The 16,939-nt window shown below is 43.3% G+C and overlaps 1 protein-coding gene across 13 annotated transcripts in view; it reads left to right on the forward strand.

The window, feature by feature from the left end:
* stxbp5l (syntaxin binding protein 5L) overlaps nucleotides 1-16,939 on the forward strand; it is a 308,998-nt gene that overhangs the window by 161,884 nt on the left and 130,175 nt on the right. For all 13 annotated transcript variants that reach the window (XM_088353620.1, XM_088353624.1, XM_088353621.1 and 10 more), the window contains exon 6: nucleotides 12,191-12,254. In XM_088353620.1, the coding sequence (XP_088209746.1) occupies nucleotides 12,191-12,254 (64 nt within the window). The remainder of the gene's footprint in view (nucleotides 1-12,190; nucleotides 12,255-16,939) is intronic.

The following is a 16,939-nucleotide window of genomic DNA, read 5'->3' on the forward strand; positions in this document are numbered from 1 at the left end:
TGTTTTCTTTCTTTGTTCCTCTTTGTCTCTTTCTCTCTGTGTCTTTTTTAACTTCATTTACTATATCTTCCTTGTTTTCCTTTTCTCTCTTGGCTCTCTCTCTCTCTCTCGCTTTCCTCTTCTCTCTTTCTCTCTTTTTATTTCACTTTGGATTTATTTACCCCAGCTCTCACAATTCTTTTTATCTCCTTTGTCTCTCACATTCTCTCTATCTCTCTCTTTCTCCCTTTTTCTCTTTCTCTTTCACTCTCTCTTTCACTCTCTCTGTCGCTCTTTTTCTCTCTCTTACTCTTTCTCCCTCTGTCTTTTTCCTTATTTTGCTCTCTTTCTTTTATCCTTTTCTCTCTCTTTTCTCTCTTTCTCTCTCTCCCTCTCTTCTCTCTTTCTCCCTTTCTCTCTTTCTCCCCTTCTCCCCTTCTATTTCTCTTTGGATTCCTTTCTTTATCCATTTTTCTTTCACTCTCTTTCACTATTTCTCTTATCTCTTTTGTTTATCATATTCTCTCTCTCTCTCTTTCTATTTCTCGCTCTCTTGCTCTCTCTCTCTCTCGTCCTCCCTTTTTCTCTCACTCTTTATCTATCTCTTTCACTCTCTGTCTCTATTTTTCTTTCTTTGTTCTTCTTTGACTCTTTCTACCTCTGTGTCTTTTTTACCTTACTTTGCTCTCTTTCTTTTTTCCTTTTCTCTCTTTTCTCCCTTTCTCTCTCTCTCAAAATGTAATCCTCTCTGTTACTCCCCTTCTTTCTTTTTCCCTTTCTATTTCTCTTTGGATTTCTTTCTTTTTCTTTCTTTCCCTCTTTTTCACTATTTTTCTATTTATCTCTTTTGTTTATCATATTCTCTTTATCTCTCTCTCTCGCCCTTATTCTCGCTCCCTCTCTTTTTCTCTCTCTGTCTCACTCTCTCTCTCTCACACTCTCTTTCTCTCTCTCTCTCTCTCTCACACTCTTTTTCTCTCTCTCTCTCTCACACACTCTCTTTCTCTCTCTCTCACACTCTCTTTCTCTCTCTCTTTCTCTCTCTCTCTCTCTCTCTCTCTAACTTCCTCCCTCTTTCTCTTTCTTTGTTCCTCTTTCTCCCTCTGTGTCTTTTTACCTTATTTTGCTCTCTTTCTTTTTTCTCTCTTTTCTCTCTCTCTCCCTTGTGCACTTTCCTGTTCTCTCTTTCTCCCCTTCTCTCTTTCTCTCTTTCTATTTATCTTTGGATTTCTTTCTTTGTCTTTCTTTCTTTCCCTCTCTTTCACTATTACTCTTATCTCTTTTGTTTCTCATATTCTCTCTCACTCTCTCTTTCTCTCTCATTCTCTCTTTCTCTCTCCTCCTCCCTTTATTCTCTCACTCTCTATCTCACTCTTTCACTCTCTCTGTCTTTTTTCTCTTTCTATCTTTGTTCTTCTTTGAATCTTTCACCCTCTGTGTCTTTTTTACCTTATTTTGCTCTCTTTCTTTTTTCCTTCTCTCTCTCTTTTCTCTCTTAGACACCCCTGGTTTAAAGGGACTGTGTGTCACAATTAGCGTCTACTAGTGGTGAAAATCAATACGGATACGAATCATAAGCCCAAATACATGAGGTATAATTTAAATGTGCATTGAAAAAAGACCCATAGATGGAGACATTTGTATTTATTCCACAAAAGATGCGGATCACATAATTGTCGGCCATCTTGGTGCTAAGGCAATCCTTGAAAATGCTTGAATTTTGAATATTGCACTGGTACAAGGGTGTCAAACTCGTTTAAACTCGGGGGCCACACGATAGAACAAACATTCTGTCAAGGCGGGCTAGTAGATTAAAGAGAAAGAAAAAGAGAGATAAAGAAATAAGAGAAAGAGGGAAAGAAAAGGAGAGAGGGCGGGACAAAGAAAGAAAAAGAGAGAGAGGGAGGGAGCGTGAGAAACAAAAGATAAAAGGTCGTGAGAGAGGGGGAAAAGAAAGGGAGAGGAAGAAAGAAATCCAAAGAGATATAGAAAGACAGAAGGAGAGAAAAGAGAAAAGAAAGTGCCAAGGGTAGGAAGAGAGAAAGAGAAAAGGAAAAAAGGAAGTTAGAGCAAAAGAGGTTAAAAGACACAGAGAGAGAAGGAGACAAAGAGCCACAAAGGAAGAGAAAAAGAGAGACATAGAGAGTGAAAGCAACAGAGTGGGAAAAAAGGGGTGGAAAAGAAAGAGAGAGGGAGAGAGAGAGAGGGAGAGAAAGAGAGAAACAAAAGATAAAAAGTCGTGAGAGAGGGGGAAAAGAAAGGAAGAGAAAGAAAGAAATCCAAAGAGAAATAAAGACAGAAGGAGAGAAAAGAAAAAAGAAAGCACCAAGGGTAGGAAGAGAGAAAGAGAAAAGAGAGAACAGGAAAAAGGAAGTTAGAGCAAAAGAGGTTAAAAGACACAGAGAGAGAAAGAGACAAAGAGCAACAAAGGAAGAGAAAAAAGAGAGACACAGAGAGTGAAAAGGACAGAGTGGGAGAAAAGGGGTGGAAAAGAAAGAGAGAGGGAGAGAGGATGAGAGCATGAGAAACAAAAGATAAAAAGTTGTGAGAGAGGGGGAAAAGAAAGGGAGAGGAAAAAAGAAATCCAAAGAGAAATAGAAAGACAGAAGGAGAGAAAAGAGAAAAGAAAGCGCAAAGGGTATGAAGAGAGAGAGAGAAAAGGAAAAGAGGAAGTTAGAACAAAAGAGGTTAAAAGACACAGAGAGTGAAAGAGACAGAGTGGGAGAAAAGGGGTGGAAAAGAAAGAGAGAGAGAGAGTGAGAGAGAGAGAGAGAGAGAGAGAGAGAGAGAGTGAGAAACAAAAGATAAAAAGTTGTGAGAGAAGCGGTAAAGAAAGGGAGAGGAAGAAAGAAATCCAAAGAGAAATATAAAGACAGACGGAGAGAAAAAAAGAAAAGAAATCGCGAAGGGTAGGAAGAGAGAAAGAGAAAAGAGGGAACAGGAAAAAAGGAAGTTAGAGCAAAAGAGGTTAAAAGACAGAGAAAGAGAACAAAGCAAGAGAAAAAGAGAAACACAGAGAGTGAAAGAGACAGAGTGGGAGAAAAGGGGTGGAAAAGAAAGAGAGAGAAATAAATACAGTACAGTGTCTTTCAAGTTGACATATTTCAACCTGCCGCTTGTTTTTCTCTTGCGCTTCTCCAAGTCTTGTCTCGCGGGCCGGATTCAATCCCTTAGCATCTTAGATCTGGCCCGCGGGCCGCCCGTTTGACACCCCTGCACTAGTACAATTCCCCCACTAGGTCTCCTGAGCGTCTGCTAACTGTTTCTTTCTCTTGAAATGTCACCGCCCACGTAACACTCTGTAGTGTGAGTCTGACACCCCTCCTTTTTCTCAACCTCCCCTCCACTATGTCAGTCACTTTTGCCTTCCTCGCTGAGCATCTTGGTCTCTTGCGACATCCCCAAACTGCAGCCGGCAGTCATAACAGCTCGCCCGAGTGTTTGTTTGTGTGGGAAGAATGGCTGCCAAGGTCCCAGATGCCGAGTTTATGCTCGCCCAGGAAACCTTTTTCTTACAACTCCTTCGGGTGAAGGAAGCTCGTCTTTGCAGAATTTGTGTTTTATTTCATCTCATCTCATCTCATCATCCGTACCGCTTATCCTCATTAGGGTCGCGGGGGGGCTGGAGCCCATCCCAGCCATCTCCGGGCAGTGGGCAGGGGACACCCTGAACTGGTTGCCAGCCAATCGCAGGGCACACAGGGACAGACAACTCATTCGCCCATTCACATCTAGGGACAATTTGGACCGGTCAATTCACCTGAGATGCATGTTTTTGGAACGTGGGAGGAAACTGGAGTTCCCAGAGGAAACCCACGCAAGCACGGGGAGAACATACAAACTCCGCACCGGAAGTCTGGAGCTGGATTTGAACCCACGCAGGAGGTTCCCATGACATGAACTGTGCCGCACAAGCGCTAACCACTGCTCCGCCGTGCTGCCCTCTGTGTTTTATTTGATTGATGATTTTCATTTCATCCTCTGCTGCCATTTGAAATAGAATAGAATAGAATATACCTTTCAGGGTTGGGTAGGGTTACTTTAACTGGATTACTTTCAATTACTTTTGGATGACTCCGATACCAAATATGCTAATAAAAGACAAGAATCAAATGATGACTCACAACACGTGGTAAGCTTTCTCTCCTGGCTTTGATCTCTTTGATCTCCGGCCAACACGGGCAGCACGGCGGCGAAGTGGTTAGCGCATGGGCGGCACAGTTCTTGTCATGGGAACCTCCTGCATGGGTTCAAATCCAGCTCCAGACTTCCGGTGCGGAGTTTGTATGTTCTCCCCGTGCTTGCGTGGGTTTCCTCCGGGCATTCCGGTTTCCTCCCACATTCCAAAAACATGCATTTCAGGTGGATTGGCCGGTCCAAGTTGTCCCTAGGTGTGAATGAGCGAGTGAGCTGTCTGGCCCCGTGTGCCCTGCGATTGGCTGGCAACCAGTTCAGGGTGTCCCCTGCCCACTGCCCGGAGATGGCTGGGATGGGCTCCAGCCCCCCGCGACCCTAATAAGGATAAGCGGTACAGCTGATGAGATGAGATGAGCTTGCCAACATCCTTTTTGCCGTTCCATGTATTCCGTTACTCCCCAAACCTGCACCAAATTTTGTAATTTGATTCATATTTAGTTTCTTTTGTACTTTATGCATCTGCATCGACGACGGCGCCAACCAATCAGCCAGAGGCTTGGTCATGGGGCATGTTGGAGTAATCCAAAAGTAATTGAAAGTAATCCAGTTAACCCTACCCAAGCCTGCTCATGCATCCATTCAATACGGTTGGTGTAAAGTGTAAAGAAGAGGCCAGCTGTTTCATTTGAAATGAAAGTGGAATAAGGAAGCTTGATGCGGTTGAGAAAATGGTTGGATCGCTTTTTTTCGGCCACTTTTTACCACGGAGGAGGATGTCGGTTTACTCTTGAAAGCATCTTCCAAGAGTAAGCTATACTCAACCTTGTTTGTCTTTATAGAACATATTATTTTATGAAATGTTTATTTTTGGTACAAAACAAAATAGGCTCCTTATACAAGCCTTAACAAGAACTTTGACATTTTCATTGTTTAATATCTCATGCACAGGGTTGGGTAGGGTTACTTTAACTGGATTACTTTCAATTACTTTTGGATGACTCCGATACCAAATATGCTAAAAGACAAAATAAACTAAATATGAATCAAATGATGACTTACAACACGTGGTAAGCTTTCTCTCCTGGCTTTGATCCCTTTGATCTCCGGCAAAACTAACATCAAATGCGACAGAAACAAAGTGAAAATAAATCCAAACAGCTTGCCAACATCATTTTTGCCATGTATTCCGTTACTCCCCAAGCCTGCACAAATTTTACTCATTTTATTCTATCCCTAACCCTAATTCTATCGCGGGAAGCAGGTTGCTCTGAATGCATAAGTGGGAGCGATGGCAGTGTCGGGAACAGAAAAAACGGGTCAGTAGCTGGGACAGGAGAGCAGAAACGTGGTCGAGATCAGAAACGGGTCGAAAGCCAAGAGAGGAGACTAGATGTGGTCAGGATCAAAAAATGGATCGAAGCCAGGAGAACAGACGGGAGCAAAAACAGGTAGGAGTCAGGGTCGAAAAAGCTTGCCTAGAGTTTGCAGACAGACTGACCACAGGTGACAAAAAGGAGTGGGTTTAAATAGTGACAGGGAGCCAATCAGAATCCGAGGTATTCGAATCGGTTGAATACTGTCTGTCTGTGGGACTTCTGTGGCGAGCGATGGCGGTGTCGGGAACAGAAAAAACGGGTCAGTAGCTGGGACAGGAGAGTAAAAACATGGTCGGGATCGGAAAAAGCTTGCCTAGAGTACACTGAGGTTTGTAGACGGACTGACCACAGGTGACAGAAAGGAATGGGTTTAAATATTGACAGGGAGCCAATCAGAACCCGAGGTATTCGAGTCAGTTGAATACTGTCTGTCTGTGGGACTTCCTGGCGAGCGATGGCGGTGTCGGGAACAGAAAAAACGGGTCAGTAGCTGGGACAGGAGAGCAAAAACGTGGTCGGGATCGGAAACGGGTCGAAAGCCAGGAGAGGAGACTAGACGTGGTCAGGATCAAAAAATGGGTGGAAGCCAGAAGAACAGACGGGAGCAAAAACAGGTAGCAGTCACGGTTGAAAAAGCTTGCCTAGAGTACACTGAAGATAGCAAACGGACTGACCACAGGTGACAGAAAGGAGTGGGTTTAAATAGTGACAGGGAGCCAATCACAATCCGAGGTATTCGAGTCGGTTGAATACTGTCTGTCTGTGGGACTTCCTGGCGAGCGATGGCGGTGTCGGGAACAGCAAAAACGGGTCAGTAGCTGGGACAGGAGAGCAAAAACGTGGTCGGGATCGGAAACGGGTCGAAAGCCAGGAGAGGAGACTAGACGTGGTCAGGATCAAAAAATGGGTGGAAGCCAGAAGAACAGACGGGAGCAAAAACAGGTAGCAGTCACGGTTGAAAAAGCTTGCCTAGAGTACACTGAAGTTCGCAAACGGACTGACCACAGGTGACAGAAAGGAGTGGGTTTAAATAGTGACAGGGAGCCAATCACAATTTGAAACGGGTCGAAAGCCAGGAGAGAAGACTAGACGTGGTCAGGATCAAAAAATGGGTCGCAGCCAGGAGAACAGACCGGAGCAAAAACCGGTGGGAGTCAGGGTCGAAAAAGCTTGCCTAGAGTACACCGAGTTTCGCAGACGGACTGACCACAGGTGACAGAAAGGAGTGGGTTTAAATAGTGACAGGGAGCCAATCAGAATCCGAGGTATTCGAATCGGTCGAATACTGTCTCTCTGTGGGACTTCCTTGGCGAGCGATGGCGGTGTCGGGAACAGAAAAAACGGGTCAGTAGCTGGGACTGGAGAGCAAAAACGTGGTCGGGATCGGAAACGGGTCGAAAGCCAGGAGAGGAGACTAGACGTGGTCAGGATCAAAAAATAAGTCGCAGTCAGGAGAACAGACGGGAGCAAAAACAGGTAGGAGTCAGGGTCGAAAAAGCTTGCCTAGAGTACACCGAGGTTCGCGGACGGACTGACCACAGGTGACAGAATGGAGTGGGTTTAAATAGTGACAGGGAGCCAATCAGAATCCGAGGCAGTTGGCGCCAAAGGAGCAGGTGCATCGCATCGGTAATCATGACATTATACTGCATGGAGGCTAAATGTAAACACTCTGCCACTGAGAACGCCACTGCCCCCTATTGTTGTGGAGGCGCAATTTATGTATTTATTTATTCTGGTAAAGTTAAAAAAAAAAGTTCCAGGAAGTCAAACACACTCGCCTGCCCAACTATTCGAGAACCACGCTTTTTAACCATCACAAACACATGAGGTTGTTTTTTTATCATTTTTTGGGGATCATTTATCTTTTTCATTCTCCTAATGGAGTTTACAAACAGCGCTAACAAGACCATAAGGTCCAAACTGATGGAAACTGTCCATCACATACTGGATGACCATCGACTCAGGGATAGCACCAGGGCGGATTTGTTAGGACAACAGAAGACGGTGTTTCCACTCCATCAGTCATCAAAACACTTCGGAAAGCCGGACCGTTCGATCAGTAAATTCCTAGGTAGAGGCTTTGTTTCCACAGCATCGTCATTTTCACTCGATGCTTTTGTTTATCTTCGGCTATTATACCCGCCGGAAGAAGACAAATACTCTTGATTGCGGGTAATTGTAGTGACGCTCTGTATAATTTGAAAACTGTAAATATTGTACTTTGAGTTCTTGTATGTGTGAAAAGAGAGTAATTGTGTATTAGGTGTACAGAGGGATTTGTACAAAAATGTTGAGTGTTTTTAAGAATATGAATAACAGAATATTAATTTTAAAATGGGATTGTCGGGTCCAGCATGGTCGCCGAGGCGACCGGCAGGCCCCGCCCCCTGGAAACTGGCTGTAGTAAATCAGCTAATTTGCGTGTGTGCAACTTGTGGGTTGTGGGTATTGCGGAGGCTGGTTCATTGCGTTTTCTGTTCTGCATTATTCTGTTCTGTCTGTCTTGAGGAAATCTGTCTTTGCACGTTTTGAGTTAAAACCTGTTTTGTGAGTATTCCCTGGTCTTAGTTCCTGTTTGCCTGTAAGCCTGTTTTTGTTTTGTTTTGTCCCTGAGAGTTGGACGACTTTTATTTAGCTTAATAAAAGTATTAATTGTTAACGCAAATGAGTTCTCCCTTCCTGCCTCCTGCCTATGTTCTGGTCGGGTCCCCTCTGACAGGGACATATTAATGGCTCTTGCATTCATTACATTGGGGAAGATGTCTCATCTCATCTCATCAGCCGTACCGCTTATCCTCATCAGGGTCGCGGGGGGGCTGGAGCCCATCCCAGCCATCTCCGGGCAGTGGGCAGGGGACACCCTGAACTGGTTGCCAGCCAATCCCAGGGCACACAGGGACAGACAACTCATTCGCTCATTCACACCTAGGGACAATTTGGACCGGCCAATTCACCTGAAATGCATGTTTTTGGAACGTGGGAGGGAACCGGAGTGCCCGGAGGAAACCCACGCAAGCACGGGGAGAACATACAAACTCCGCACAGGAAGTCTGGAGCTGGATTTGAACCCACAACAGGTTCCCATGACATGAACTGTGCCGCACAAGCGCTAACCACTGCGCCGCCGTGCTGCCCATTGGGGAAGATGTTTTGGGGTAAAAATGTTTTTGTAAAAAAAAAAAAAGAATATGGTCTATTATTTAGCGCCCCTAGTGGGCTAAAAAAAAGCTCCACTCATTAATAAAAAACAATATTGATTGATTCTTCACTTGGTCTATCTTGCATCCCCCTCCAACGGTTTCACTTGTACCTCTCTGGCCACACTCAATTCATTCAACTCAAGTCTCCTCAGGTGTGCCCAAGGGCTCTGTCCTGGGGCCCCTCATCTTTAAAACCTACCTTCTCCCCTTCGGCATATCTTCATGAATATTTCCTTCCACTGCTTTGCGGATGAGACCCAGCTTTACCTTTCCTGCAAACCTAACTCGATATTCCCACCACCTGAACTCACCTCTTGCCTTTGTCAAATAAAATCATGGTTCACTGTCAACTTCAAGAAAACAGACTTCTTCTCATTGGCACCTAATCCACCCTCTCTAAAGTTGACTCCTTCTTCCTTTCCGTTGACAATTCCTCAGTTTTTCCCTGCCCTCTGGTCAAGAGTCTGGGTGTCATCCTTGACAGCACACTCTTCTAAAAATATCACCTGGTTAGCCGACTTTCACCTGCGTTCCATGAACCGTCTCCTCCCCTTCCTCACCCCAGAGACAACAACCAACTGGTTTACCTCAAAAGTCCCTCCATAAACTTCAGCTGGTCCGTGATTCTGCTGCACACATCATCACCAAAACCCCCCTCACCATCATATCACCCCTGTCCTTCAGCAACTCCACTAGCTCCCAATCAACCATAGAACCAACTACAAAATCCTGCTCTACACCTACTTTGCCATTCATAAACTCCCTACCTCTCCGACCTCCTTCACACTGCGACTCCATCCCGCACCCTCCGATTATCTTCCTCCCTCCATCTCACTCTACCCCCTGCCCGCCTCGGCTCCATTGGGAACAGAGCTTTCAGCCGCTCTGCCCCCCAGCTCTGGAACTCATTGCCGCCTGACCTATAAAATTCTACGATTCTGTCCACCTTCAAATCTGGATTCAAAACTCACCTCTTAAGACTTGCCTTTTCTTGACCATCTGCCCCTCATACTGCCCCCTTTTACCTCTAATTTGCTATTTAATACTTGCTTGTTTTACTCTTCTTCTATTGTTGCATCCTACTAAATGTACAGTGACCTTGGGTGTCCTGAACGGCGCTTTGAAATACAATGTGTTATTATTATTATTATGATTTTAATGGTTAGCACATTCGTCCAAGACGCGAAACCGGGTGGAAACATATTTTGGCCTGGAGAGAGATGGGTGCCACCAGCTGTACTTGCCCAAGACACACCACAGGAAATGGTGCCACTACAACCAGTGTTCCCTCTAAGCTGCGCGCGTGCGCAATTGCGCACTGCTCGGCACATTCTCAGCGTACAAGAAAATCTAGCCAGCGCACAAAAATCAGGGCTCGAAATTACTAATTAAGAAGAGACTTAAGTCAAAGTTACAGTGCATGAAGGTAAAAATACACGGGTTCCCCTGACGTTGTGTCCTAAATGCCGAATTTGGAAGTTGAAGTCGAGTAAAGTCAGTAGAGTTTTTCGAGAACCGGCTTCTTCGGCTCGGCTCACTCGGGTCCTAAACGGCTCTTCAGGTTATTTTTGCTTCTTTAATCCCAACATGACCAAATATTATGTAAAATTATGCACAAAATGACTTAAAGGAAGGGGGGAATAGAACGGAAAAAAACCCAAAATGAAAAAGTAGTGAAAAGCTGAGAAAAAAAGAAACAAAAGGAAGAGAAAAAAAGAAGGAAAAATTTAGAAAAAAGCCAGAAAAAAAGAAAAGAAAGAAATGTAGGAAAAAAGTAAATAGAGAACAAAAAGAAAAAAGCAACAGCTCTGGAAAAATAAACACAATGAGATTTTTTTAAAGGAATTAAAAAAAAAAGTAGAAAATAAACACTGAAAAAATAAGAAAAAGTTTGTGTTGCATTCAAATGATTTTCCAATAATATCAAGTGAATCTTGTTGCCTTGTCCTTCCACTAAAAAATGTGATTAAGCACAGTTCTGTATCTGACAACCGACTAAATAAGCCCCCAAAAATGTTAATATTATGCGACAAAATATATCAGGAAATAAAAAGAAATGGATATCTTGTGAAAGAATTGTAAGAACAAACAACGTTGTAGGCCGTACAACCTTTGCAATCGTACATGAGTCAATTCATTCAAAAGAGAAAAATAATTTTACATAGCTGGAAACTCCGCAAAATGTAACTTGATGTCAAGTTTTGGACATGTTTGATAATGAATTATCTTGCCACACTTGGGATTGCTGTTGCTCACTGTTGTTTCAAGCGTTGCTCACCGACTTTGTGTGAACGCTCAGACCCGTAAGGAAAATGACAGGGAACATTGCCTACAATCCTTGTGGTTAAGAGATCCAACCAACCAGGAAGCAAAAAACATGAACAATCGTACAAATGTGCATTTTGTTTGTAAGATTTGTATTTATTTGACATGACACAATCGTCCGCCATTTTGCTGCTAATGGTACCCCCAAATAATAAAAACCTCATGGAAAAAAACAAGAGAATGAAAAATAATGCGGTTTGGTCACTCTAAGTCTCCACCGTTTGTATTCATCATGTGCTTTGTACCACTCGTTTTCAGTTGCACCACTCAATCCACCGACATATAGCGTTCAAATACAACAGTGTCTCTTTAAGACAGGGGTGTCAAACTCAATTTACCTCGGGGGCCACACGATAGAACAAACATTCTCCCGGGGGCCGGACTAGTAGATTAGAGGGAAAGGAAAAGAGAGAAAGAAATAAGACAAAGTGAAGGAGAGAAAAAGAGAGAGGTTGGGACAATGAAAGAGAGAAAGGGAGAAAGAGAGAGAGAAGAGAGAGGGAGGGAGAGAGAATGTGAGAAACAAAAAAGATATAAAGACAAATAGTGAGAGAGGGGGGAAGAAAGAGAGAGAAAGAATGATATCCAAAGAGAAATAGAAAGAGAGAAAGAGGAAAGGAGAGAAAAGAGAAGGAGAGAAAGAGAGAATGGGAGAAGGAGAGAAGGGGAACGCAGGAGAGAGCGAAAGAGAGAAAAGGAAAAATGGAAGAGGGGGCAAAAGAAGGTAAAAAGACACAGAGAAAAAAAGAGACAAAGAGAAACAAAGAAAGAGAAAGAGACACAGAAAGTGATAGAGAGACACAGAGAGTGAGAGAAAAAGGGAGGAAAGAGAGAGAGAGAGAGAGAGAGAGAGAGAGAGAGAGAGAGAGAGAGAGAGAGAGAGAGAGAGAGAGAGAGAGAGAGAGAGAGAGAGAGAGAAATACAAGTACACTGTCTTGTGAGAGGCACCTGGCTTTGGCAACATCAAGTGGACTTATTTCAACCTGCAGCTCGTTTTTCCCTTGTGCTTCACTGAGCGTTGTCTCGCGGGCCGGATTCAATCCCTTAGCGGGCCTGACCTGGCCCCCGGGCCGCATGTTTGACACCCCTGCTTTAAGAGAAAAAGTCTGTTTTTCTTTGATTAAATCTTCTCATCACTGTCTCTCTCTGCTCTTATCTGTCCCCTCACAGGTCAACTAAAACTCATCCAGGACCCGTAGTTCATCTGAGTGACAGCCCAAAGGATGAAGGCAAGGTGAGTAGCAAGATAAAAACCAAGGAACACCTTCATCTCCGTCTTTTCTCTCCATTGATCTGACGATAACGCTGTAATTCCTTCTGCCAATCCCTTGCACCTACATAGAGCTGTTCTCGGGATACTTTAGACCAGGGGTGTCAAACTCATTTGAGCTCCGGGGCCACACGATTGAGCAAACATTCTGTCGGGGGCCGGACCAGTAGATTAAAGAGAAAGAAAAAGACAGATAAAGAAATAAGAGAAAGAGAGAGGGAAAAGGAGAGAGGGCGGGACAAAGAAAGAAAAAGAGAGAGAGGGAAGGAGCGTGAGAAACAAGATAAAAAGAGAAGTCATGAGAGAGGGGGAAAGAAAAGGGAGAGGAAGAAAGAAATCAAAAGAGAAATAGAAAGACAGACGGAGAGAAAAGGGAAAAGGAAGGGTGAAGGGTAGGAAGAGAGAAAGAGAAAAGAGAGAAAAGGAGAAAATGAAGTTAGAGCAAAAGAAGTTAAAAAGACACAGAGAGAGAAAGATACAAAGAGCAACAAAAGAAGAGAAAAAGAGAGACACAGAGAGTGAAAGAGACAGAGAGTGGGGGAAAAGGGGTGGAAGAAAGAGAGAGAGAGAGAGAGAGAGAGAGAGAGAGAAACAAAAGGGATAGAAAGTTTTGAGAGAGGGGGGAAAAAAGGGAGAGGAAGAAAGAAATCCAAAGAGAAATAGAAAGACAGAAGGAGATAAAAGAGAATATAAAAGCCCGAAGGGTAGGAAGAGAGAAAGAGAAAAGAGGGACAGATGAAAAAAGGAAGTTAGAGCAAAAGGGGTTAAAAAGTCACAGAGAGAGAGACAAAGAGCAACAAAGGAAGAGAAAAAGAGACACACACAGAGAGAGAGAGAGAGAGAGAGAGAGAGAGAGAGAGAGAGAGAGAGAGAGAGAGAGAGAGAGAGAGAGAGAGAGAGAGAGAGACAGAGAGAGAGAAATAAATACAAGTACAGTGTCTTTGTGAGAGGCACCTGGCTTTGGCAACATCAAGTTGACATATTTCAAGCTGCAGCTTGTTTTTCTCTTGCGCTTCTCTGAGTCTTGTCTCCCAGGCCGGATTCCATCCCTCAGCGGACCTTATCTGGCCCGCGGGCCGCCTCTTTGACACCTGTGCTTTAGACGTAATATGATGTGAGTCTTAGGTCAAGACGAAGACAAATTGGTACAAAAAGTGTCAGGTGGCGGACTACTGCAGAAGGGGTCATTGATTGGGGCGATGGTTTTCATGGAATCTGTCTCGACAGGCTGCAAAAATCCAAAATCAAGACACGCTCACAGCTGCCACCGCTGCTTGCTCCGAGTGTCATCAGACGTTGCGTTCAAGGGAAGTCGAATGTTTCACCTTCGACTCATCTTCTGGTACTGAATTTACCTGGTGCGCCAGGAGTAGGGTCTGAGTAAGGTCTTGATTTCAAAGGCTGAAACTCACCAAAAGTGACATGTACGATGTACAGGGTTGGGTAGGGTTACTTTAACTGGATTACTTTCAATTACCGTATTTTCCGCACTATAAGGCGCACCTAAAATTATTATTTTTTCAAAAGCTGACCATGCGCCTTATAATACAGTGCGCCTTATCTATGGCTCAATAATAAGTCGCAAAGTCTTGCAACTAAGGCAAGCATGCACCGACTGAATTTTCCCCCGAAGGCGAAGTAGTCCGCGGTGTATGCTGGGATTTATATACCGGCGTTTCATTTCCTAACCAATGTGTCATCATTTGAATCAGTCACTATTGGCTAAAGTTATTCGGAGGTAAAGGGGGCGGATCCTTTTTATCATTTACAGGCTCGCATAGGCTAAAGGGGCGAAACAAAGCCGGCAATTGGCCGAAAAAGATGAATGTGAATCAGACAGTTGGTTGGGTTGCACTACAGCATAGAGAAAACATTTTTTACTATTCTGTATTTGTAAATATTTTACTCTCCTGGATTTACTACACTCACGGTTGTAAGAAGACCATGGTTACGTATCATTAATGAATGGGATGGCTGCAAGAGAACTTAGGTGAGCTATGCGGTTTTATATTTTCCCGGTATCTTGTTTTAGAACGATCTTGATGTTTCTGTGATGAGTCTATTTTTAACATAATTCAATTCAAAGTGTTTATTGTCATATGCACAGTAAAGAACCCCGTTTCCCTGCACAGTAAAATTCTTACTTTGCTGTCCACACAGTTGCTAGCAAAATATACAATAACTAAGAAATGTTTGTTTGGTGACATCGTACGGACACCGCATTCGCACGTGTCTACGACACGTATTTGCTTCTTTGCAAGCTTTCGAAATGTTAAGAGGGTAATAAGTTTGACTGAACTATCTGACTGTTTTGTCGACGTTCCCATTGTAGCGCCTTATAATCTGGTGCGCCTTATGTATGGAAAATATCGGACAAAAGACTATTTTTTGGGGTTGCGCCCTATTACCCGGTGCGCCTTATAGTGCGGAAAATACGGTACTTTTGGATTACTCCAATACCAAATATGCTAATAAAAGACAAAATAAACTAAATATGAATAAAATGATGACTCACAACACATGGTAAGCTTTCTTTCCTGGCTTTGATCTCTTTGATCTCCGGCAAAACTAACATGAAATGTGACAGAAACAAAATGAAAATAAATCCAAACAGCTTGCCTACATCATTTTTGCCGTCCCATGTATTCCATTACTCCCCAAGCCTGAACAAAATTTAAAAATGTTATTCATATTTGTTTTCTTTTGTCTTTTATTAGCATATTTGGCATTGGAGTAATCCAAAAGTAATTGAAAGTAATCAAGTTAAAGTAACCCTTCCCAACCTTGACGATGTATCCGATATCCTTTAAGCTTCAGTTCCACAGCCAAGCAGCTACTCATTCCACATTTCAATTTAAATAAAATATTTCACGATGAGTTTGCACAAATGGTCAATTGAATGATAATGATAATTTGTTGACATTTATAGTCCGTAGTGTGTACGCACCGCAATGAATTAAGACAGGGAGTACCTAGCCAACTGTGTCGCAGAACATGCAGACACACATGAATCTTGAATTTATATACTATATACTCAAAAATACTTTTCCCAAGTTTGACCTCAGCCTTGAGTGCAATTCTTCAGAAGGGTGTCGTAAACCACCTTTGCTTTGGAATGTGTCTTTGGTTTCAGTCCGTGCAGATAACAATGACTTATCACTTCGCATGGGGGTGTAGGGAATCTCAAACATTAGCGTGTACATTTTGAGCCCCTCGTACCGCAAGATAACACTGGGGGAAGCGCAAGAGAAAAACGAGCTACAGGTTGAAATATGTCCACTTGACGTTGCTAAAGCCAGGTGCCTCTCACAAAGACGCTGTAGTTGTATTTCCCCTCTCCTCTCTTTCACTTTCTCCATCTCTCTCTTTCTCTTCCTTTGTTCCTCTTTGTCTCTTTCATTCTGTGTCTTTTTACGTTCTTTTGCTCTCTCTTCCTTTTTTCCTTTTCTCTCTCTTGCTTTCCATTCTCTCTTTCTACCTTTCTCTTTTTCTCTCCTCTTTGTTCTCCTCTCTTTCTCTCCTATTTCTCTTTGGATTTCTTTCTGTCGCTTTCTTTCCCCCCTCTCACTATTTCTTTTTTTATTTTTTGTTTCTCACGTTCTCGCTCTCTCTCCCTCTCTCTCTCTCTCTCTCTCTGTTTCTCTCTCTTTCTCCTTCTGTTTCTCTCTTTCCTTGTCCCACACTCTCTCTCCTTTTCTGTCCCTCTTTCTCTCATTTTTTTCTCTCTTTTCCTCAATCTACTAGTCCGGCCCCTGAGAGAATTTTTGTTCTATCGTGCGGCCCCCGAGTTAAAATGAGTTCGACACCCCTGATCTAGAGTGTTGAAAATAATCAGATACAGGTCACACCCAACTAACGATCCGTTGTTTATGGGCAACAGATATTCATTTTTTCCAGCAGATGCTCATTTTTTTTATCAATTCAATGTGTGGCTACGCAGCGTGCAGCAGCCCGGCAACACTTTTGGCAACCAGTAGGCACAGCAAATAACTGTCTCGGCAGCAACTGCTACCATGGTAACGGATTTACTCGATTCAGGACGTAAATCGGACGTTACCTTTATTACTCCAAGATGATAAAATAAAAGCTGCAGGAGATTATGTCTCAAGTTTTTTTTCTTCATTTTCGCTTAATGAGCTCTGGGTTTTGAATCTCACTCCTTTTGGATATTTTTCAGGAATTATAAGCAATTATGTCTCGCATATTAAGTGAAGCATTTGATGAGACTGTGATATTATACTCCCGGCTTTGGAAAAATGGATGTGATTCATAATTATACTCATTACTTTTAACGGCACTGTTCTGTTGCATGCAGTGTTCTCGTTTCACCGCACTCCAAACTTTTCGTCAGGCAGGTCCGCCATTGTTGTTTTGGTCTCGCGCCGATCTCGGCAAACGAGATCTCGTTGCTTCGAGATGACGTCATTGTTTTGGTGCTTGTCGTCGAGTGAAAGAGAAGTATGCCTCCGAAAAAAGAGTTAGTATTAGGTGCAAATCAACAAAAAATCGATCATTTCTTCAGTGTCGATAATACGTCGAAACATAACACAGAAAGTGGTAACAACGGCAATAATTCCGGCACGAAAAAACGGCTGAGAAATTCTTCAGAAGACCGCGAAGGCAAGGAAAACACGCGTGTTGAAGCGAAC

This window comes from Urocampus carinirostris, chromosome 14 (genome assembly GCF_059441175.1).
Source record: "Urocampus carinirostris isolate Australia breed hairy pipefish chromosome 14, RoL_Ucar_1.0, whole genome shotgun sequence".
Classification (NCBI taxonomy): Eukaryota; Metazoa; Chordata; class Actinopteri; order Syngnathiformes; family Syngnathidae; genus Urocampus; species Urocampus carinirostris.